Source organism: Bos taurus, chromosome 9, assembly GCF_002263795.3.
Source record: "Bos taurus isolate L1 Dominette 01449 registration number 42190680 breed Hereford chromosome 9, ARS-UCD2.0, whole genome shotgun sequence".
Lineage (NCBI taxonomy): Eukaryota > Metazoa > Chordata > Mammalia > Artiodactyla > Bovidae > Bos > Bos taurus.
In genome coordinates, this window is record NC_037336.1 from 84952912 (window position 1) to 84976571 (window position 23660).

The window sequence follows — 23660 nt, forward strand, 5'->3', positions numbered from 1 at the left end:
TGTCTCTTGCATTGCAGGCAGATGCTTTAACAACTGAACTATGGGGGAAGCCCAAAAGTAGTTGCCTTTGCTGAGGGAAATTAATTCTCCAGGCAATTCTCCATGTCAACTCCTCTGTTGACATGATGGTCTAGTGGTTAAGAGCACAGGTTCAGAACCAGACTGCAGAGTTCATGTCCCAGCTCTGCCCCATGCAAGGTCATCTTTGGTTCCTCTCTCTGCTGTGTGCTTAGTCACTCAGTTGTGTCTGACTCTTTGTGACCCCATGGACTGAGCCCTCAAGGTTCCTCTGTCCATGGGATTCTCCAGACAAGAATATTGGAGTAGGTTTCCATGCCCTCCTCTGGGGGATCTTCCCAACGCAGGAATCCAACTTGGGTCTCTTAAGTCTCCTGCATTAGCAGGTAGGTTCTTTAGTGTCTGAACCAACAGGAAAGCCCAAGAATACTGGAGTGGGTAGCCTATCCCTTCTCCAGGGGATCTTCCTGACCCAGGAATCGAACTGGTGTCTCCTGCATTGCAGGCAGATGCTTTAACAACTGAGCTATGGGGGAAGCCCAAAAGCAGTTGCCTTTGCTGAGGGAAATTAATTCTCCAGGCGAGAATAATAGAGTAGGTTGCCATGCCCTCCTTCAGGGGATCTTCCTGATGGAACCCATTCTCCTGCATTGGCAAGATAAGGTTTTTTTTCTTTTTCTTTTTTCTTAAAAACCACCAGCACCACTTGGGAAGCCCAAGCTGAAGGCAGGAAGTGGAAGCTGCAAGCTGACAAGGATGGGATACAAACCCACGTGTGCAGAGCACAGTGGATTAGCAGTAGTCCATCGCCTTCACCACTCGGCTGCCTCGTCCTGGCAAAACTGAAGTGAAAGTTGCTCAGTTGTGTCTGACTCTTAGTGACCCCATGGACCGTACAGTCCATGTAATTCTCCAGGCCAGAATACTGGAGTGGGTAGCCTTTCCCTTCTCCAGGGGATCTTCCAAACTCAAGGATCGAACCCAGGTCTCCCTCATAGCAAACAGATTGTATACCTGCTGAGCCACAAGGGAAACCCAAGATACAGGTTGAGCCTTTGTAATTTGTATTAACTTATGCATTTTAAATAAACTCCATAACCTTGGAAAATTACTTATCCTTTCAGTTTCCAGATTTCTAAAATGGGAAAAATAATAGTACCTACATTATAAGGTCCTTTGGGGCTTAAAAAATTAATGCATATAAAACATTTAGCAAAGTGTCTGGCACGTAATTACTGCTCAAATATGTGTGTGTTGTTGCTGTTGTTTTATTGTTATAATTCTTCTGTTTCTCTTTCTCTTCCTCCTCTTTCTTTCTCTAGGTCTTCCACAAAAGAAAAACATTTTAAGTTAAATATAGAACTGCAGCACTTCACAAATAGTACAAATGGCTTTAGAACTACTCACGAAATACATAAGAGGGAGAAACTTGAACCTTTAAATTCAGTGTTGGAAATAGCCTGACTGTTTCTCATTCCTGATGTAATTTTAATTTGGGTTTTTGATACTGGGCAGATTTGGAGTATAATGACAGCAACGGAAACATTTCTTTCAGGTTTTGAAAGTTACCTGGGTAAACTGGAAAAATTTACAAAAGCACCTTATTGCTAACTGAAGGCCTCTGCTTATGTTTAACACAGTTTGATTTTTTTTTTAAAGGATCCATGTGGCGTGTCACCTGAGTGATATACATTTTGTGTAGGATTTTTTTTTATCATACAATTTATATTTCTCATAAAGTACCCTTGGGGTTTTGACAGGGAAGAGAATCTATTAGTAAAATTAGGTACAGGGGGTAAAAAAAAGTGCCTCTTTTTAAAATGATGCTTCAAAGGGAGGAATATTTCTCTTGCAATAAATTATTTTTTGATTGCCTCTATACCTCTTCCTGCTCATATCCCCATTCTGAATGGCATCATTAAACAGTGCCCGATGTGAATATTAATGTGAGTCAGGAGAAGTCTGCCAGCCACACACAATGCATTCAAATGTTGGCTTTACATAATTATCCTTCCTTTTTCCTGTGTTCTTTATGATGCCCAGTCTAGATTTTGCAGTGCTATCTAGTAAATCTGTGGTGAACATTTCTTTGTATTTGGATGACAGCCTAAAGTATTGCCAGTCTTATACCTACATGAAATTTGGCTCAAAAGAAACCAAGCTATTTCTTGTAAGCTATTTTGCCATTTTCATTGGCAAAAATGAAATTTTACCAGAGTTTTAAAGACACTGTTCACATTTCACTGATGTTTTGTTTCCTTTTTTTGTTTTGTACAGATATTCCTTGTCACTCGATTATTGTTCTACATTTTTAATATGTGCAGAAAGGTTGATAATGTCAGCCTCCATAGCCCAGTGCCTGGGATTTGTTCAGAATAGTTATTGAATATTGAAGGAAAGCCTAGTAAATATTTTAGTCTATGAAGATGTATAATTCCTCATGAATGAAATTATTATTATTATTGTAGGCCATTTGATAGTGCTGATAGATGTGCTTCTTGTTTGATTCCCAAATGTTGATGACGTTTCTTTAATCTCATTACAAGTCTTAGGTAGAGGAATGAGGCTCCAAATACAAGGAGATTATACAAGAGCTCCTGACTCCTTTAAATGACTTTCACCCTTTGGTAGGAATGATTTGCAATCTAACACACTGAAATAACTTGAAAATTGCATTTTTACACCATTGCTGACCATTTTTAAGAATTTGTGGGGAAAATAGTATTAATAATTTCTAAAAGTCTATGGTTTGGCAAGTGTGGCCCTAACTTTTAAAAATAATTAACTTAATGCTCATTCCAGTAAGAGGGTTCCTTAAACAAACATATTTGGGGAATTAAAAAGAGAAAAAGAAGCCAATCACCAGGAACCAACTGAACTTGGGAAGATGATTTGCTTTGATGGTAGAATTAAGGGAGTGCTGGTGAGGGGAGGTCAAGACAGGCTATCTGAATTTCAAAAGATAATTGTCAAAAGGACCTCATAATGCACTCATAGAAAATAGAGAAATTTGGTCTAAATCAGTGGTTTTCAAAGATTTATTTGAACACAAATGATTTTTTTTTCCAAACAAGCATCATGAGGAAATACAATATGTAAATAAAAGAAAGAAAGAAAGAAAGTAAATGAAAAAGAGTTGGCTTAGGGAGATGAGAGAGTTCCCACCCTTTGCTCCCTTCTCTCCTGCAGTCCCTGGAACTGCTAATACTCTACAGAGGATAGATGGGAAACCACTGGCCTACAGAATAACATCTTTGGTTGCGTTCTAATTGGTTGAATGACCATATCCAAGCAGTGCCCATTGCTATCTTGAGGACATTCTGGAATACGTCCTATAGTGGAACATCACAGAGATTCATCGTCTGTTTCTCATGCTCCCCATTTTCTAATTTTCTTGGGTGGATAAAGGTATTTGTGAAGATCAAATCCCTGAATATGATGCTAGGGAAAATATTAATATACTGGATGGCAAAATCAGACTCTAAACAGCTCTCAAGGTGTAGAGTGACAGGCAGTCCAATAGGATGAAATTCAGGGGAATAGATGAAAAGCCCCACATTTAGGTTATTAACACCAGTCACATGCCTCCAAGACACAGGATGTAATTTAGCAGAATGAATTTAAGTGTGAAGAGGTTTGGGGGTTTCAGTCCATTTTAAAATGACTACTAGTCAAAAGTAGTAAAAGAATAATGTCTAAAAATGGACAGCACAGTGATCTCATACTGATTGTCAGAACCAATCCGAATTGTGGGGTTCAATGTGGTCATAATGATTGTTAAATGCTTGCTCTATGTCAGACTTACTTTTACTTTGTGTGGACTGTTATCCCTGGCTTTCTGACCATATGAATTCTTCTTGTGTGGGTACATCGGGAATCTCCCATTTGTGTCCCCTCTTCTCACAGCCCAGAGGGCGTGTGGAGGGGGTATCCTGGGTGCCATCCTAGTCACCAGCAGTGGTTGCCCTGAAAGATCCAAGACCTCCTCCCGTCCACTGAAGAGTTTTCAGTGAGTCCTAATCCTTTAATTTTCTTCAGACAAAATTGGCATAGTTTTCCCCTATTCTAAAGAAGAAGAAATCAAAGGATCAGGGATGATTCAGACTATGGGCTTGATATGGGTCCTGTGACAATAGACTGCTCTTGACTGCTCACTTCTAATCCAGTCCTGACTCATAAAATTTGAAAGCATGTGTCAATGGCTAATGCTCATTTAAACATAATAAGCCTTAAAAATAATACTCCTTCCAAGTTCATGCTTGGAAAGGACATTAGATCAGTTCCACTATTTACACCTCATAACTTAAATTTTTAACAAGCTATTCTAATTAAAATCTTATAATTTATATAAATTCTTCCTTTCTCTTTTTTACATTCTTCCCTTGCCACTGTCTTAACCTCTTTCCTTCCTTCAACACATATTAAGCATTTCTATGCCACAGGTTCTAGAAAACAAAAAGAACAAAGCGTGGTCGGTGAGTCAGTGTTCAGGTGTAACCCATCGACGCAGCAGACAGATGAATGAAACAACAGATAGAAGGCAGTTTTCGTTTTTGGTTACTTTCTTAAAAGAGACCATCTTAGTATTCTTCACAGAGCTAGAACAAATAATTTCACAATTTGTATGGAAATACAAAAAACCTCGAATAGCCAAAGCTATCTTGAGAAAGAAGAATGGAACTGGAGGAATCAACCTGCGTGACTTCAGGCTCTACTACAAAGCCACAGTCATCCAGACAGTATGGTACTGGCACAAAGACAGAAATATAGATCAATGGAACAAAATAGAAAGCCCAGAGATAAATCCACGCACATATGGACACCTTATCTTTGACAAAGGAGGCAAGAATATACAATGGATTAAAGACAATCTCTTTAACAAGTGGTGCTGGGAAAACTGATCAACCACTTGTAAAAGAATGAAACTAGAGCACTTTCTAACACCATGCACAAAAATAAACTCAAAATGGATTAAAGATCTAAACATAAGACCAGAAACTATAAAACTCCTAGAGGAGAACATAGGCAAAACACTCTCTGACATACATCACAGCAGGATCCTCTATGACCCACCTCCCAGAATATTGGAAATAAAAGCAAAAATAAACAAATGGGACCTAATTAAACTTAAAAGCTTCTGCACAACAAAGGAAACTATTAGCAAGGTGAAAAGGCAGCCTTCAGAATGGGAGAAAATAATAGCAAATGAAGCAACTGACAAACAACTAATCTCAAAAATACACAAGCAACTCCTACAGCTCAATTCCAGAAAAATAAATGACCCAATCAAAAAATGGGCCAAAGAACTAAATAGACATTTCTCCAAAGAAGACATACAGATGGCTAACAAACACATGAAAAGATGCTCAACATCACTCATTATCAGAGAAATGCAAATCAAAATCAGTATGAGGTACCATTTCACGCCAGTCAGAATGGCTGTGATCCAAAAGTCTACAAGCAATAAATGCTGGAGAGGGTGTGGAGAAAAGGGAACCTTCTTACACTGTTGGTGGGAATGCAAACTAGTACAGCCACTATGGAGAACAGTGTGGAGATTCCTTAAAAAACTGGAAATAGAACTGCCTTATGATCCATCAATCCCACTGCTGGGCATACACACTGAGGAAACCAGAATTGAAAGAGACACGTGTACTCCAATGTTCATCGCAGCACTGTTTATAATAGCCAGAACACGGAAGCAACCTAGATGTCCATCAGTAGATGAATGGATAAGAAAGCTGTGGTACACGTACACAATGGAGTATTACTCAGCCGTTAAAAAGAATACATTTGAATCAGTTCTAATGAGGTGGATGAAACTGGAGCCTATTATACAGAGTGAAGTAAGCCAGAAAGGAAAGCACCAATATAGTATACTAACGCATATATATGGAATTTAGAAAGATGGTAACAATATCCCTGTATACGAGATATCAAAAGAGACACTGATGTATAGAACAGTCTTTTGGACTCTGTGGGAGAGGGAGAGGGTGGGATGATTTGGGAGAATGGCATTGAAATATGTATAATATCATATATGAAACGAGTCGCCAGTCCAGGTTCGATGTACGATACTGGATGCTTGGGGCTGGTGCACTGGGACGACCCAGAGGGATGGTATGGGGAGGGAGGAGGGAGGAGGGTTCAGGATGGGGAACACGTGTGTACCTGTGGCAGATTCATTTTGATATATGGCAAAACCAATACAATATTTTAAAGTTAAATAAAATAAAATTAAAAAAAAATAAAAGAGAGAGACCATCTTACTCCGTGCCTAAGGCTCAATGATGTTTCTTCCAAAATGCACCAAATACAGCATTTTGGGGGCAAAGTGCCTAGTTCTTTATTTTAAAATTGTAGTAATTATTGCAGATAAACTCTCATTAGAGTTATACTCTTCTTCCTTTGAGAATATGAAAATTTCCAGCTGGCACCTCCTGCTCTGACTTCTCTTTATGAGATTTCCTGACCCTCAGGCCACAATTTCTTATTCCTTCTGTCACCGGAGGGAAATGGCCAATGACAGCATTAGCTTTGCTGGTTGCTGAGTGGGTTGGGAGTGACGGGAGACGTCATCTGCTTTCACTAGTCTAGCCTTTTGTGGACACCCCCATGAGCTGACAACTGCTACTTCTCCAACTGAAGTTCTGATACTGGTATGGAAATAGTTTTCTCTAGAGGCCAATGCACAACAGCTTTTATGCAAAGCATTTAACTTGATCTGGTAATTTGCATATAATTTGAACATTCCAGATAATTTTTTGACAGCATTCCAAAAAGTTATGGTACTGCTGCTTCTCCTTCTTCCTATTCCTCTTTTCTGTTTCCTTTGCTTCATTTTGAGAATTTTAAAATTATTGGTGCAAACTGTATTTTTCCCCCTTTATTTAAAAATAGTATCATTGAGATGTCATCCACATACTATACAATCCACATACCATTCACTCATTTAAAGTATACAATCCAGTGGTTTTTTGTATATTCACAGAATTTTGTAACCACAGCTCAGCCAATTTTAGAATATTTTTATCACCTCAAAAGTTAATCCTGTATGTGTTGGTAGTCATGCCTTATTTATCCTCAGCTCCCATCTACCACCAACCCTCAGCAGCTGCTAATCTGCTTTTTCTCTCTAGAGATTTTTCTGTTTTAGAAATTTAATATAAATGGAGTCATTTATCTGTTCTTTTAGATGGTCTAATAGATGGTCTTTTATAATGGGCATCTTTATTCAACATAATGTTTACAAGGTCCATCCACAATGAAGCATGAGTTAATGCTTCATTCCTTTTTAATGGCTAACTGATATTCCACTGCATAGAGATTACCTCTTTCCCATTCTCTTATCTTCTTGAGACATCGAAGATTTGGCTCGTTTATTAGATTACAAGTATTTTAAGAGGACAGATTCTTCTCCTATGAGGCCTATGTGTTCTCCAGCATACAATAGAACACCTGCCAGTTCAGTTCAGTTCAGTGGCTCAGTCCTGTCCGAATCTTTGCGACCCCATGAACTGCAGCGTGCCAGGCCTCCCTGTCCATCAGCAACTCCTGGAGTTCACTCAAACTCACGTCCATCGAGTTGGTGATGCCATCCAGCCATTTCATCCTCTGTCGTCCACTTCTCCTCCTGCCCCCAATCTCTTCCAGCATCAGAGTCTTTTCCAGTGAGTCAGCTCTTCTCATGAGGTGGCCAAAGTATTGGAGTTTCAGCTTTAGCGTCAGTCCTTCCAATGAACACCCAGGACTGATCTACTTTAGAATGGACTAGTTGGATCTCCTTGTGGTCCAAGGGACTCTCAAGAGTTTTCTCCAACACCACACTTCAAAAGCATCAAGTCTTCAATGCTCAGCTTTCTTCACAGTCCAACTCTCACATCCATACATGACCACAGGAAAAACCATAGCCTTGACTAGACGGACCTTTGTTGGCAAAGTAATGTCTCTGCTTTTGAATATGCTATCTAGGTTGGTCATAACTTTCCTTCCAAGGAGTAAGGATCTTTTAATTTCATGGCTGCGATCACCATCTACAGTGATTTTGGAGCCCCTCAAAATAAAGTCTGACACTGTTTCCACTGTTTCCCCATCTATTTCCCATGAAGTGATGGGACCAGATGCCATGATCTTCGTTTTCTGAATGTTGAGCTTTAAGCCAACTTTTTCACTCTCCTCTTTCACTTTCATCAAGAGGCTTTGTAGTTCCTCTTCAGTTTCTGCCATAAGGGTGGTGTCACCTACATATCTGAGGTTATTGATATTTCTTCTGGCAATCTTGATTCCAGCTTCTGCTTTTTCCAGCCCAGCGTTTCTCATGATGTACTCTGCATATAAGTTAAATAAGCAGGGTGACAATGTACAGCCTTGACATACTCCTTTTCCTATTTGGAACCAGTCTGTTGTTCCATGTCCAGTTCTAACTGTTGCTTCCTGACCTGCATATAGGTTTCTCAAGAGGCAGGTCAGGTGGTCTGGTATTCCCATCTCTTTCAGAATTTTCCACAGTTTATTGTGATCCACACAGTCAAAGGCTTTGGCATAGTCAATAAAGCAGAAATAGATGTTTTTCTGGAACTCTCTTGCTTTTTCCATGATCCAGCAGATGTTGGCAATTTGATCTCTGGTTTCTCTGCCTTTTCTAAAACCAGCTTGAACATCTGGAAGTTCACGGTTCACATATTGCTGAAGCCTGGCTTGGAGAATTTTGAGCATTACTTTACTAGCGTGTGAGATGAGTGCAATTGTGCAGTAGTTTGAGCATTCTTTGGAATTGCCTTTCTTTGGGATTGGAATGAAAACTGACCTTTTCCAGTCCTGTGGCTACTGCTGAGTTTTCCAAATTGGCTGGCATATTGAGTGCAGCACTTTCACAGCATCATCTTCCAGGATTTGAAATAGCTCAACTGGAATTCCATCATCCCCACTAGCTTTGTTCATAGTGATGCTTTCTAAGGCCCAGTTGACTCACATTCCAGGAAGTCTGGCTCTAGGTGAGTGATCACACCATCGTGATTATCTTGGTCGTGAACACAGTGCAAATTCAGTAATGTTGAATTGATGCTGTAGAAGTAGATGTGGAAGAAATGAGTTTGTTCTTTTAGTTTTGACAAAGTGAAGGTTATGAAGGAAAGATATAAAAGGGACCATGAGAGAAATGATTTGACATAGTAGATTGAATGAGTAAGAAATTAAAAAATAATAATAATATAAAGAAGAGGGGCAAAACTCCTTAGATGAACACAGAGGGATTTGGAAATAGGACTCAAAGAGTGGGAGTAGCCAATTAGAGATACATGTAGACACATAGGAGCAGTTTGAGTTGAACCAAAATTTTAGAATGTTCATCACAGCTTACGGGCAAAGACAACTGCCAAAATGTTGCTTTGCTTTGTTTGTTTAGTTTTGTAAATATCATGTAGTTGTTGAAATTGGAATTAGTACATTCATGAATAATTGAAATTTTTTGTGACTTGTCACTGTCATCTCTGCTGCCATCGTTGACATCGCCCTCAAGTCACCCCTGTTACCACCACCACCAGCAGCTGCAGTATCATGTTTATTGAATGCGTATTTAAACGTACTGAAAATGACCATTGCTTGGTGTTTAGGATGCTAGGCTGAAGTATTTTACATGGATAATTTTATTAGTCTTCCTAACAGTTCTATGAGGTAGGACCTATTAATATCCTCAGTTTTATTAATACATATGAGAAAAGTGAGGCTGGATTTTTAACTAGATTTGAGGGACTCTGATATCCATACCTATTTTAAAGTAATTTCTAGTTGCAGCTCCTAACCTTTTAGTCTAATTTCTGCTTCAGTCCCTTTTTGACTTGGTGATGATTTCATAGTTATGGTATAATAACTAATAATTTCATAGTTATGGGTACTTGTCAGTAAATATTCACATCCCTTCTGCTCTCCCTGCGGATGGCATGTGCTTCTCCTTCCATTAATTGGGGCTCATGTGACTGGCTTCAGCCAATGGAACTGTAAGGGACATGACCTAAGCAGAGGCGTTAAATGTGCTTGCACTCTTTGAACTTTCATGCACCATACATCCACCACAAAAAGAGAATGCCCAGATAGCCTCTGACCCTTCAAGACTAGGGCCTAAAATGAATATGTATGGAGCAGACCTGAGCAGACCTGTCTGGCATCACCCCCAGCTAACCCTCAACGTGAAACCCACTGGATCAGCTTAACTATGCAAATCTAAGAGCGTGAAACTAAATGCTTGAGGTTGCACACAACCAGGGTGAGATGGTTAGTTACACTGACTTATTGTGGCAGTACTGAGTATTATAATAGTATTTATTTGTTTCATTCAGTTAGTAATTGATTTAACCAAGGCTGATTTGTTTGTCTACCTTGTGTCAGTCACTGTAGCGGGTGTTGGGCTTACAAAAATGCATCCAGTAAAGTCTTTATTGTCTTGTGTTTGGAAAGTCAGGAAAGATGATGTGTCCATAACGTTATTAGAAGACAGGATAAAGTGCCTGTCAGTGCCCTAGCAAGTAGCTAAGTCTATGCTCTAGAAGTTCCCAGGAGAGGATATTATGACTGATTGAAAGAATCCAGAAAGGCTGGGGGACTCTGAGAATGCAAAGTAATGTATGTAAGAACTAAGAGAATTAAACTCTGCTGAACACCAAGAAAAGTACACATTCGTGAGGTTTGACTGTCATGTTTTTAGTAAACAGAGATGACACGCTCACCAAAAATCTAGAAATTAGAAAGCCATCAGTAAAAATTGAGAAATTGAGATGTCTCCCAAGTGTTCATTTGTATCAGCATATGATCAAGGTATTTGCATGAAACCATAGGGATGAAATATGAAATCTCATTCTGTTCTTTTTATGTCTCTTGGCCTGGATCATAAAAAGAAGATACCTGTCATTGGATTCCTACATCTCTCACTTCTTACCAGTTTTTTTTCCTGTGGCCAGTGCCTGGCATGATGTTGCCCAGTGGCTAAGCATTTAGATGCTGGGGTCAGATAAACCTGTGTGAAGGTCCAGCCTTTCTGCACCAAGTAATCTTCATAAAAGGTCAGTCATGTGGCAGACCATTATCAGATGTTAAATACTATTATTCACAGTATGATCTAAACCTTTGATGAACAGCTCCTGAGTCACATGCATCCCCTGCTGCTGCCTAATGTTCTGACATGCTCAACAGACAAATTTTAAATCTATCTTTAATTCAGAAAAGATGTTGACTTGGATGAATAGAAGAATGTGTGTGAGAATCACTCATCCCAGGAGTGATCCCCCAGCTACGTGAGAACAGCAGAGAGAGAAGTGGCAGCAGCCAGGAGTAGGCTGAAATCTGGGACAGACAAGCCCACACACTGGCCAGCCTCCATGCTCTGGGACCTGCCGAGATACTCTAGGCAGCATGACTTCATCTGCTAAGCCCTCATTGTATTAGGAGACAGGGGATTCCACCACAACAGGGGAAGTCTAGGTTGGATGAAGAGTGCCCCCCATCTTCAGCTTAGTACCTAAGGGTCTCCGTCAACCTTGCATTGAAGGAGTAAACTCATTTCAGCTCCAGATCCCTGGTGAACGTGTGTCTTCATGGGCAAGTATGTCTTTAGTTCTCTGAACCACAGCTCTTCCTCTCTGAAAAATGGAGAAAATATTACCTATCTATTGTCCTTTGGGTTATTTCAAGGTTGGAATGAAATACTGCATTTAGATGGACTTAAACCCTCATGTGCCTATTGAATGTAAAGGATGGACTTGAAAGCTATTTTGCCATTTTTGATACCTCCCCAGATATGTCCAGGTATGAACATCTCAGCGAAGCTGGCTTTTTTTTTTTTAATCAACAGTGTTCTCTTGAAAATGTGCAGTTTAACTGAAAAGTCTTAGCTGACACTTGTATGGCTTTTCATTTTAGAAAAAGAAAAAGGAACCCTCCATCTCATCAACAGTTTTAGCTTTAAGCACCCCACTGTGGGATCCAAGGCTGTTCACCATGATGGGGACATGAGGACTTATGTGTTCGTTCTTACTCGTTGGCACAGCAGCTGTTTCAGGAAAATGGATAGGGGACTGTCATCTGAGTGCATTCCTGTGTGTGATTTAACCATCTTCCTTTTCATAGGCAATTTCTGCTTTTTTTTATTCATTTAAACCAGTTTAATACTTTTGTTCAGTACCAGCCATTATTAATTTTTATCATGTACATATTTTAAATTCCTCACCTGACAGTTTTGAGAAACTAATGAAAATTAGAGTGTGTTAGCATATCACATCCCTACAGAGACCTGCTAATACATTCAATTACATTTAGTAATGGTAGTGGGACTACAGAGAAAAGCGTTACCATTTATACCTGCTTGCTCCTGTGCTGTCTCTCAATCTCTCTCTCTCTGTCTTTCCACCAAATATTTAGAAAAAATATAGCATTAAGCAAAGGAAAACCAATTTGGATGCTATTTTAAAATACAGTTATTTCTGAAAATGCTTTGCTCTTGGTAAGAAACAGGATGGTTATAGCACATGTAACCTACTTGTTATTTGTCAGTTAGGAATATTAGTCCATTTATCTACACGACTGAGAAATTTTCTTTTGCTCACCAAAGGCTTCAAAGGAATTACATAAAGATATTTTTTTCTGCCAAGATATATACTTTGACATTTTGATTTTGTTTTAAAGTAGCATAATTACATTTTCTCTGTCCATTCTGTGAATCACAGCTACCTTGGGAATTCCTTTGAAAAGCCTGATTAGGAATGTAAGATGCGACTGACTAGAATGTATTGATGTTCATCAGTCTCCTGAGCCAGGTTTGAAATTCAGCTTTGTCCAGCAGGGCCTGCCCTGAAGTGGATGACATTATTTTGAGAACTATGGCCTGAATAACCTTGCTTGTGCCATGGCCAAAAGATTGGCCAAGTCATCTGAGGGTAAATAGTGTGGGGGCCCTCAAACCTTGATGCCAGCACTTTTATGGCTTAATTTGAAATAAATTAAATGCAGAATCTATTCTTCATGAGTCTGTCAAGATCAAAATTTTCTGTTTTAGATGGTAACCTTCTCTAAGTCAGGACAATGCTGTTAAGTTTATTTTGTGTTACCTGTATATGTATTTTAATTCAAATTTAATAATCTATTCATTTACTAGCTAATGATTTGGTAGACTGGTGTTTTCATATATGTTGATTAATTTGTTTCAGACCAAATACTGGCTGGTTTTTCCCAGTAAGAAAGAATAGTTAGGGCACAGAGCTGGACATCCTTTGACCTGGGTATGTTGTGCACAGGCATTGTGCTGTGTATTCTGGTTCTAAAAATAGGCAGGATAAAGTCAATTATTTAAGCTGTAAATTTCAAAACCTTTGCAAGTGAAAGTTATTCAGTTTCTAACCTCCTGTGAAATTTTTAGCCTTGGCATCCATGCCAGGATGCCAGAGTTTCTAACTTTGATGTGGTTTCAGTTCTGATCTAAGTATAATACTCTAGTTATATGAATTAGTAGCAAAATACAAAAGTGCAATTAATGAGATTTGTAATATTAAAAATGCTGAACATTATCGAGTATTTGATCTGTGAAAATATACGTATATTCAAGGTATACTCAAGGTAAGGATATTCAGGATATTTATTCTGTGTAGCTAATGTACATATTTATGAGTGTGAACGATATTTTCCTTTTTTTTTTAATTAAGGAACGATATTTTCAATATGAGATGTTGCTAAGCTTCATGCATAACTCAAACCTCTGCTCAGCCTGCTCAGGAAGGATGGAGCTGCTGTTCTGGGATCCCCCTGAGGAGTGATGGCTCATCATCTCTGTGGGCTCCATTACCGAAGTGTGGGTGCTCCATCCTCCTGTCAACAAAGTTGTCTTTTGTTAGCAAGAAGGCCTGGAGGAGTAGAGAGAAGAGAATAGGTTTCCATTCCCTCATAGGAGCTGCCTTTCTAACTAAGAACATGCTTATACATGTTTCCTTTGCTTCTTTTTTGGAAGAATCCTTTTTTTGGAAGGATTTTCATATGTTCACTCTTAGAAAATCAGGAGATAATAGTTATTCAGATTCGTCAATGTGAACATCCACTCTGTTTTAATTGGGTACCCATTCCCTAAAAACTTCAGCATAGGTAATTTCTGATAACCATGTAGAAACAAGGACAACTTCCAATCAAGGAAGTTATTGATGGATTGATTTTTACTAGGAAAGGTTGCTGCTGCCAGTTGTAAAGGGCAAGGATATTGCAGAGTTTTTTATGAGGGTAAAGATGGGGGACAAGAATATTTACTATTTGAGGCTGAGACTGTACACATTGCAGTTAAAAGGATTAGAGGTAAGAGAGAATAAATATAAAATTCAGCAGAGCTCTGCAAAATCTAGCAAAATTCCAAGGAGGAATCCTAAAAAATGGTTAAAATTCTAAAATGTTCTCACAACTTGAAGAAAGGTACATTTTCAAACTTCATAGTTCCCCAGTAAACCAGGATTGCTTTGCTCACCCCATTTAAAACAGGTTCCATGTGAAATTTCCTTACTAAAAGAAGTAAGATGTTATGAGGCCTTTTCCTTAAGGGCAAAATGGAAAAGCATCTAGAAAAGTTGCCAAGTCAAATGGTCACTGGCTTTGTCAGATTTTTGCTTCAAAGCCATGACCTCCAAAGTTAGTTAGACCTGAGGACTTTCTTCAAGAAGATCACTCAGATGCTTATCTCGTTGCTAAGCAGTTAAGCATTTTTTAATTTAATGTTAGCTTCCCTTGTTCTGCCTCCTCAACTCAAATATCCCTTTGAAGATTCATTGAACTCTTGTAGAAACTTTAAAATTGCATAATAGTAACTTTAGGCTCCTTAATCCTCTGTAAACCTGCTTTAACATCCAAGAGACATTAATAATAGTTGGACAATGATAGATGGGAATTGCTTTGTAGACTGGGGCGGGATACAGGATCTGAGAAATCCAGATTTTTAACCTGATTGCTGAATTCTTCTACCTATAATAACCCCTTCAGCACTCAGCTCTTGCAGCTGAAATATTTGTTGTTGTTGTTTTAAAACTTTTAACTTTATATTGGGGTATAGCTGATTAAGAATGTTGGGATAGTTTCAGGTGGGCAGCAGAGGGACTCAACCATACATATACATGTATCCATTCTCCCCGAAAACTCCCCTCCCATCCAGGCTGCCACATAACATTGAGCAGAGTTCCCTGTGCTATATCCTTGTTGAAAGTGAAAGTGTTAGTCACTTAGTCGTGTCTGATTCTTTGCTACCCCATGGACTGTAGCCCGCCAAGCTTCTCTGTCCATGAATTCACCAGGCAAGAATACCAGAGTGGGTTGCCATTCCCTTCTCCAGGCCGTCTTCCTGACTTAGGGATCAAACCCAGGTCTCCTGCACTGCAGGCAGATTCTTTACTGTCTGAACCACCAGAAAAGCCCCCAGTTCCTTGTTGGTTATCTATTTTAAATCTAGCAATGTGTACATGTCAGTCCCAAACTCCTGAACTATCCCTTCCCCTAACATTCCCCCTGGTAACCATAAGTTCTTTCCTTAAGTCTGTTTCTGCTTTGTAAATAAGTTCATTTGTCTCATTTCTTTTTAGATTCCACATGTAAGGGATGTCATATGATATTTCTCCTTCTCTGTCTCCCTTACTTCAATTAGCATCACAATCTTTAGGTCCATCCACATTGCAATGGAGATATTTGATTCAAAGTTGGAGATCCAAGATTGGAAGATTTCCTCCAAGAATTTCTTTTCCCATGTCCTTCTGTTAAAACAGGCACCAGCAGGACGTGATGCAGTCAGTCCTCTGCTCTTTTGCTGGGGGAGGCTCTACTTAGATGCGAGCCGATTCGTTGGCTACAGTGAAGTCAAAGTTGGCTACCCACTGTGAAGCTCTCTTCACAGTGGGTTGATGGAGCAAATCAACCCCATTGGGAAGGTGGACCTTTTAAACATGGTAAAGGGCAAAATTGGCAACCCACTCTAGTATTTTTGCCTGGAGAATCCCATGGACAGAGGAGCCTGGTGAGCTACAGTCCATAGGGTCTCAAAGAGTTGGACACGACTGAAGTGACCAAGCACAAAGGGCAGTGTTCAGGAAAGAGGCAGAAGGAAGGGTGCTTTTCAGAGCTTCTGCAGGTCAGGCTCGTCTCTCCAACTTGGTTATCACCTTATGCTACTCTGACTCTCTTCCTCTCTCTGTCTTTTTGAAATTTTTGGCTCAAAAATTTAATGGTTGGATAACAAGACTCTCATCATAAAATTTCAAAATGTCTATAAAGAATGTGTGTTTTTAAATGAGCCAGATCCTAAATTTTTAAGAGCTTTGTACGTGATTAACTTTCAGCTGCCTCAGACTCTGCTGTGAGCTTTCTTTGGTATTCTGCCCTACATGCCACTGCAAGACTGATGTGGTTACATTTATAGTGTTTGATGACAGGCAAGCAGTATAGAATCTATTCATTTTAACTATAAACTTGAGATAATTTAGCTTTTAGAGTTTTGCAGTAAAATTCTTGCTTGTTTCACTGGAGTTTGGATTCATGATGTATTTACTAAAGTAAATTCCTCTTAATTCGGTTATAAGATGCTTAGGAGAAAAATCATATTCTTGGAATACTTGTTTTTTTGTTATAGCAATGACAGTAGAACATAAAGATGTTTGATTTGTTGTCCTGTTTTATTGTTCTATTTTAATTCCTAGAGTCTGGAAATAATGAATTACACCTTTTGTTAAAACTTTCTCTTTTGTTTCCTGTAAAGTGAAGAACAAGGTTATTACACACACATCACACAATGTGTTTTCTTTTTTTGTAGGAAAATAATGAGCTAGATTGTAGCTTACTGCAAAAATGTATGTGGCACTTGTGATTATTTCTTAGTTTAAAGAATCCATTTTCTTTTCAACTTTCTTGCTTTAAAGGTTTGATAAAAGTTTTCAGCTTCCAGCTTTTCTCATTTTTATTCATTGTTGTTGGTGCATTCAATTTCATGTATCACAGGCTATGAAAAAAGCCCTAAATATTGTCCTTGTTGGTAGAAATGTCAGCTATCTGGACTTCAGCTTCCTTATCTATAAAATGGGAGGTGTACCCTCAGTTCAGTTCAGTTGCTCAGTCATATCCGACCCTTTGTGACCCCATGAACCGCAGCATGCCAGGCCTCCCTGTCTACCACCAACTCCTGGAGTTTACCCAAATTCATGCCCATTGAGTCGGTGATGCCATCCAACTATCTCATCCTCTGTCATCCCCTCTCCTCCTGCCCTCAATCTTTCCCAGCATCAGGGTCTTTTCAAATGAATCAGCTCTTCGCATCAGGTGGCCAAAGTATTGGACTTTCAGCTTCAACATCAGTCCTTCCAATGAACACCCAGGACTGATCTCCTTTAGGATGGACTGGTTGGATCTCCTTGCAGTCCAAGGGACTCTCAAGATGTACCCTAGATGATCCCAGAAATCTTTTGAAGCTCCAGTTTATTTATTTATTATTTTTAAATTGAAAGATAATTAATGTACAGGATTATGTTAGTTTCAAGTGTGCTACATAATCAGTTGACATTTGCATATGTTAGGAAATGATCACCATGATAAGTCTAATATCTGTATTACCCCTTAGACAGTTATTATACTATTATTGACCATATTACTTATGCTATATAGTACATCCCCATGTCTTATCTATTTTATAACTGAAGCCTATACAATAGATCAGCCAGCTTGAAAAAGCTGGTTTAAAACTCAACATTCAGAAAACTAAGATCATGGCATCTGGTCCCATCACTTCATGGCAAATAGATGGGGAAACAATGGAAACAGTGACAGACTTTATTTTATTGGGCTTCAGAGTCGCTGCAGATGGTGACTGCAGCCATGAAATTAAAAGACGTTTACTTCTTGGAAGAAAAGCTATGACTAACCTAGACAGCATATTCAAAAGCAGAGACATTACTTTGCTGACACAGGTCCATCTAGTCAAAGCTATGGTTTTTCCAGTAGTCGTGTATGGATGTGAGAGTTGGACTATAAAGAAAGCTGAGCACCGAAGAATTGATGCTTTTGAACTGTGGTGTTGGAGAAAACTCTTGAGAGTCGCTTGGATTGCAAGGAGATCCGACCAGTCAATCCTAAAGGAAATCAGTCCTGAATATTCATTGGAAGGACTGATGCTTAAGGTGAAACTCTAATACTTTGGCCACCTGATGTGAAGAATTGACTCCTTGTAAAAGACCCTGATGCTGGGAAAGATTGAAGGCAGGAGGAGAGGGGGAATACAGAAGATGAGATGGTTGGATGGCATCATCGGTTTGATGGACATGAGTTTGAGCAAGCTCCAGGAGTTGATGAAGGACAGAGAAGCCTGGTTGCAAAGAGTCAGACAACTGAGCGACTGAACAAAAAGCGACTGAGGCTTTTATGTCTTAATCCCGTTTATCTATTTTACCTACTTCCTTACTCACCTCCCTTCTCGAAGCTATCCCTTTATTCTCTGTATCTGAATCTGTTTTCAGTTTGTCTTGTTTGAATGTTGTGTCTTTTAGATTCCCCACTGAAGTGAGATATTGTGGTATTCTTCTTTCTCGGCTATATACTACTGTAGTGTAATAGGTTTATAATACCTTTCACACAAATAGTACATAAAAAGTGACTTGTGTGAAAAGTATTATAAACCTATTGCACTACAATAATAATACATAGCACAAATAATACGTGAAAAACAAACATAAAAAATAAATGTTTTTAATTTTACCATACAGTACCTTGAATAAAGTACAGTTGTATAGTACAACAGCTGGCATACAGGGGCTGGGATCAAGTGAACAGGCAAGAAGAGTTACTGCCTGGAGGAGGGATAGGAGGTGGGAGATGGTAGAGCTAAGGGTCCTCTGCAGTAGGAGATTGAGGGCAAGTTGTGATTTCACTCGTGCCTGACATTGGTGGCACAGGTTGTGATTCCTTGCTGGATTCAATTCTGTCTCCCCTTTTGCTTCTGGACATCCTGAGCTTGAAATAAAGATACTGCTGCACTGCATGCAGTCCTGCACAGTGACGTTCACAAAAGCACAACCACTTGTAGAGGATGCACACACGTGACAGTGTATGCCAGACGTGAAGTAACTTACATGACTGGACATGCAAACACGTGTTTGCAATCTTTGAAAGTTCACAACTGGAAGGTTCACAAGTAGGGGACATACTGTGTTATGTTGAAGTATAGTGCCTCTATACCCAGTTTGTTGAATTTTTTTTAATCGTAAATGAATATTGAATTTTGTCAAAAGCTTTTTATGCATTCAACAAGATAACTATATGGTTTTTGTTCTTTAGTTTGTTAATGTGATGTATGACATTGATTGCCTTGTGAATATTGAACCATCTTGCATTCCTGCAATAAAGTCTATCTTGATGAATGATCATTTCACTGTTGATTTTTCTTTGATAATATGTTGTTGAAGAAATTTTCTTCTATGTTCACCAGGGATATTGGCCTGTAATTTTCTTTTCTTTTTTTTTTTTTTTTTTGTGGTCTCTGTTGGTTTTGTGTCAGGGTGATGATACATGGAATGAGTTTAGAAACATTCCTTTCTCTTTGGAATAGTTTGAGAAGCATAGGTGTTAACTCTTCTTTAAATGTTTGGTAGACTTTACCTATGAAGCCATCTGGTCCTAGACTTTTTGTTGAGAGTTGTGTTTATTACTGATTCAGTTTCATTATTGGTTGCTGGTCTGCTCATATTCTATATTCCTGTTTCAGTCTTTAAAGATTGTATGTTTCTGGGAAATTTATTCATTTCTTTTAGGTTGTCCATATTACTGGCATATAATTATTTGCAGTAATCTCTTATGATCTTTTGTATTTTAGAAGCTGTAAAATTTTATTTTTTTTCTGATTTGATTGATTTGAGTCCTCCCACTCTTTTTTTTTCTGATGAGTTTGACTAAAATTTTATTAATGTTGTTTATATTTTCGATGAGCCAGCTTAGTTTCATTGATTTTTCTGTTGTTATTTTAAGTCTCTATTTCATTTATTTCTGCTCTGATCTTTATGATTTCTTTCCTGCTGCTAACTTTGGGTTTTGTTTGTTCTTCCTTCTTTAGCTGATGTAAGTGTAAGGTGAGGTTGGTTATTTGAGATTTTTTTTCCTATGGTAGGCTTGTATCACTATAGACTTTCATCTTAGAACTGTTTTTACTGGGTCCCATAATTTTTTAATCTTTATGTTTCCATTTTCATTTTTCTCCAGGTATTTTTTAATTTCCTTTTTGGTTTCTTCAGTGACCCACTGGTAGTATAGTAGTGTACTGTTTAAGCTCCATGTGTTTATGTTTTTTATAGTTTTTTTCTTGTACTTGACTTCTAGTCTCATGCTGTTGTTTTCAGAAAAGACTCTTGACATGGTTTCAGCCTTCTTAAATTTACTGAGACTTGTTATGTTTCCTAGCATGCACTCTACCCTGGAGATGGTTCCATGTGCACTTGAAAAGTGTATTCTGAAGCTGATGCCCCAGTTCAGATGACACTGTAATCATGGCAGCAATCAAGGTTAATAAGTCATTACAGTGACTGAATTACTCTGCTCATGTACTGCATTTTTGAAATATGACCTTTACATTCTAGCTGCAAGGTCCTCTTTTGCATGTTCCCCAAAAGGCATTCTTAGAGACATCTGCCAGCATTTAGTGCTAGCAGTCATGTAGTCCAACCTTTTCATTTTATAGATAAGGAAAGCAAAACAATGTTTTATTAAAACGTCAGTGTGATAGCAAATAAACTGACTTTTAAAAATTTTCTAATAGCTATGGGACCCTAGTCTTACTATAAATAATCCCAAACCAAGGTTGCAAAACCTCAAAGCCAACTCTATAGCATATTCCTACAGTCTAAGTCTTCCCACTGTCCTGGGGCTGCCCTCTTGCCTATCTGGGTGCGGGGCTCAGGGTGAATGTGACTGGGGTTGGCCCCACTGGTTAGTTGGTTATCATCTGTACCATTATCACGCCAGAATAAAGTCACTGAAAAGAAACAGAAAACACAAACCACTTAGGGTTTTCTCACTCTGTGGAGATAATTATTACTTCCCCACATACAATAAATTTAGTCAATAAACTTATGATATAATAATTTTATTCATTGTTTTAGTGAGGAACACTTAGCTCTTTCATATCTATTTCATACTCTCTATTTTGATACTTTTTTGATATATGGACATGTGAATAGTTACTTCTTACCTTTCATCTTAAAAGATTGAGATGTTTAGTGCTTAAGTTTTTTACATGCCAGAAATGTATAGTTTAAATTTAATGCTCTATGCCTAGCCCTGTGATAAGAAAATATTAGAAGGATAGAATTGCTTGGCCTACAGAAATGAAGATATGATGGGAGAAGGTTTGGCAGTAGATGGGAATGGAGTTGTGGGATCAGATTTTTGTTATTCATTTTCTTTTAAGACCTTCAGACTACACAATGAGTATGATGCTGCCAGTTCATAAAACTTCTTGTGGAAACAGTTTTCCATCTTTAACAATTTTTGCCTGTGAGGCTGACTTTCTTTTTAGGACATAGATCATTAGGTAGGACCTTGAGTTGGGTTGGGCAATAAATGATGACCTTTCCTCCTGTATCTGCAACTCCTTCCTACTGGAAATTTTGATTGGATTCTAAAGATATCCCCAGTCTGATTGATTTTTCCAGCTGGGATGAAAAAAAAATCATAAAATCATCCCATCTTCATAATGTTGTATTTTCCTAGTGTCAAATATATCACTGTACTTTATTTGGTGAGGTTTATCCAGTGCCTTTCCAGCTGAAGCCCAGCATCTCTCTCTGCCAAAGAGTCAGCGACATAAAATTGCTTAAATAGTCATTTGTAATGGGAGTTGTGTGAGATTTCAGGATGCCATTGAATGATACAGCATCTATTATAACATGGCTCACCCTAAATTGAAAGCCAGATTTTGTTATGCATGCTGGGGGAAAAGGTCTGCCTGGGCTCATAGCTTTGAGAAAAGTGTCCATAGTTTTCCTAGATTCTCAAATAGCTGTTACTGTTTTTTAAATGCCTTTAAAGGAAAAATACGTAGCTAAACTAAAGAAAAGACCTCAGGTTTTCATTAAGGGACAAATAAAATTATGTTGTTGCCTCTGTACCAGATATGTGGTAAACTTACAAGTAGCCTGATGGCTGTTGGACCAACTTGGCCACAACCGGTACCACAGTGAGTCACAGCCAATCTGTGAGTTTTGTTATATGGAAGCAGGAGAAATGGACATTTTTGCCCTATGACCAGTAAGAATGGGGAAAGAGAAGAATGTAATGACTTGTGCAGTGTTCATGGGTGAGCCCTATGTGTTCAGTAAAAATATCCATAGCATAGTTTTCTGTTTGGTAGTGATCAACACATAAAACCCAGGTGGTGCTGATGGTTAAGAACCCACCTGCCAACGCAAAAGACCTAAAAGATGCGGGTTTGATAGCTGGGTTGGGAAGATCCCCAGGAGGAGAGCATGGCAACCCACTCTTGTATTCTTGCCTGGAGAATCCCATGGACAGAGAAGCCTGGCAGGCTACAGCCCAAAGGGTCTCAAAGAGTCAGATGTGACTGAAGCAACTTAGTACGCATGCACACAACACCTAAAAAAGTAAACCTCAGTGATTTCGATCAGAGCAGCGATGACTGGAGGGAGGATTCATAATCAAGTGACCATAAAACACCTATAATAAAAAGTATGAAATAGAGGCATTTTAAATGAAAGGTGCTCAGTGAAAGATATGCAGTAGAATGACTGAATAGGTGCCATAATTATACTTGAGGAGTATTTGCAATGAGGCCGGAATAATAGCTTAATATTGTAATACATTGAGAGGTCTCAAAAATTATTGGCAAGTTGAGAAAACCATATTTCATTCCATTTGTTAATACTTCTTTTAAAAACTAAGAATTTACTTTTATTTATAGCAAATACAGTACACAAATTTGATTTTTATATGTTCTATATTCTATATATTTTTCTCTATACTTGGCATATTTTTCTGAATACAATTTTCTGTGGGATTTAACATCCATTAAATTTTTAAAAGGAATTAAATATTTGCTTAGCAATTAGATGTCCTGTCTACAGTCCTTTAAATCTTGTGGGTAGAATTTTTTCTTAATTATCTATGCAGTGGGGATGAGATCAACTAACATACAGTAAGGAAGATAATTTTATCCCACTGTGTAGTATTAATAGTAGCTCTTTTCGTTCATTTGACTTGGATATAGTTTAAAGAAAAAAGTGGACTACTGTTCTGTACATCAGTGTCTCTTTTGCTGTCTCGTATACAGGGTTATTGTTACCATCTTTCTAAATTATATATATATATGTGTTAGTATACTGTATTGGTGCTTTTATTTCTGGCTTACTTCACTCTGTATAATAGGCTCCAGTTTCATCCACCTCATTAGAATTGATTCAAATGTATTCTTTTTAATGGCTGAGTAATACTCCATTGTGTGTGTGTACCACAGCTTTCTTATCCATTCATCTGCTGATGGACATCTAGGTTGCTTCCATGTCCTGGCTATTATAAACAATGCTGTAATGAACGTTGGGGTACACGTGTCTCTTTCCCTTCTGGTTTCCTCAGTGTGTATGCCCAGCAGTGGG

General features: G+C 38.6%; 1 protein-coding gene across 1 annotated transcript in view; it reads left to right on the plus strand.

Moving 5' to 3' along the window:
• Nucleotides 1-19527, plus strand: part of SAMD5 (sterile alpha motif domain containing 5) — a 141318-nt gene extending 121791 nt beyond the window's left edge. The window contains exon 2 of the mRNA XM_059889846.1: nucleotides 1-19527. This exon is cut by the window's left edge and continues 61319 nt beyond it. Coding sequence (XP_059745829.1) covers nucleotides 4938-5921 — 984 coding nt within the window. The 5' untranslated portion in view covers nucleotides 1-4937 and the 3' untranslated portion in view covers nucleotides 5922-19527.
• The last annotated feature ends 4133 nt before the right edge of the window (nucleotides 19528-23660 follow it).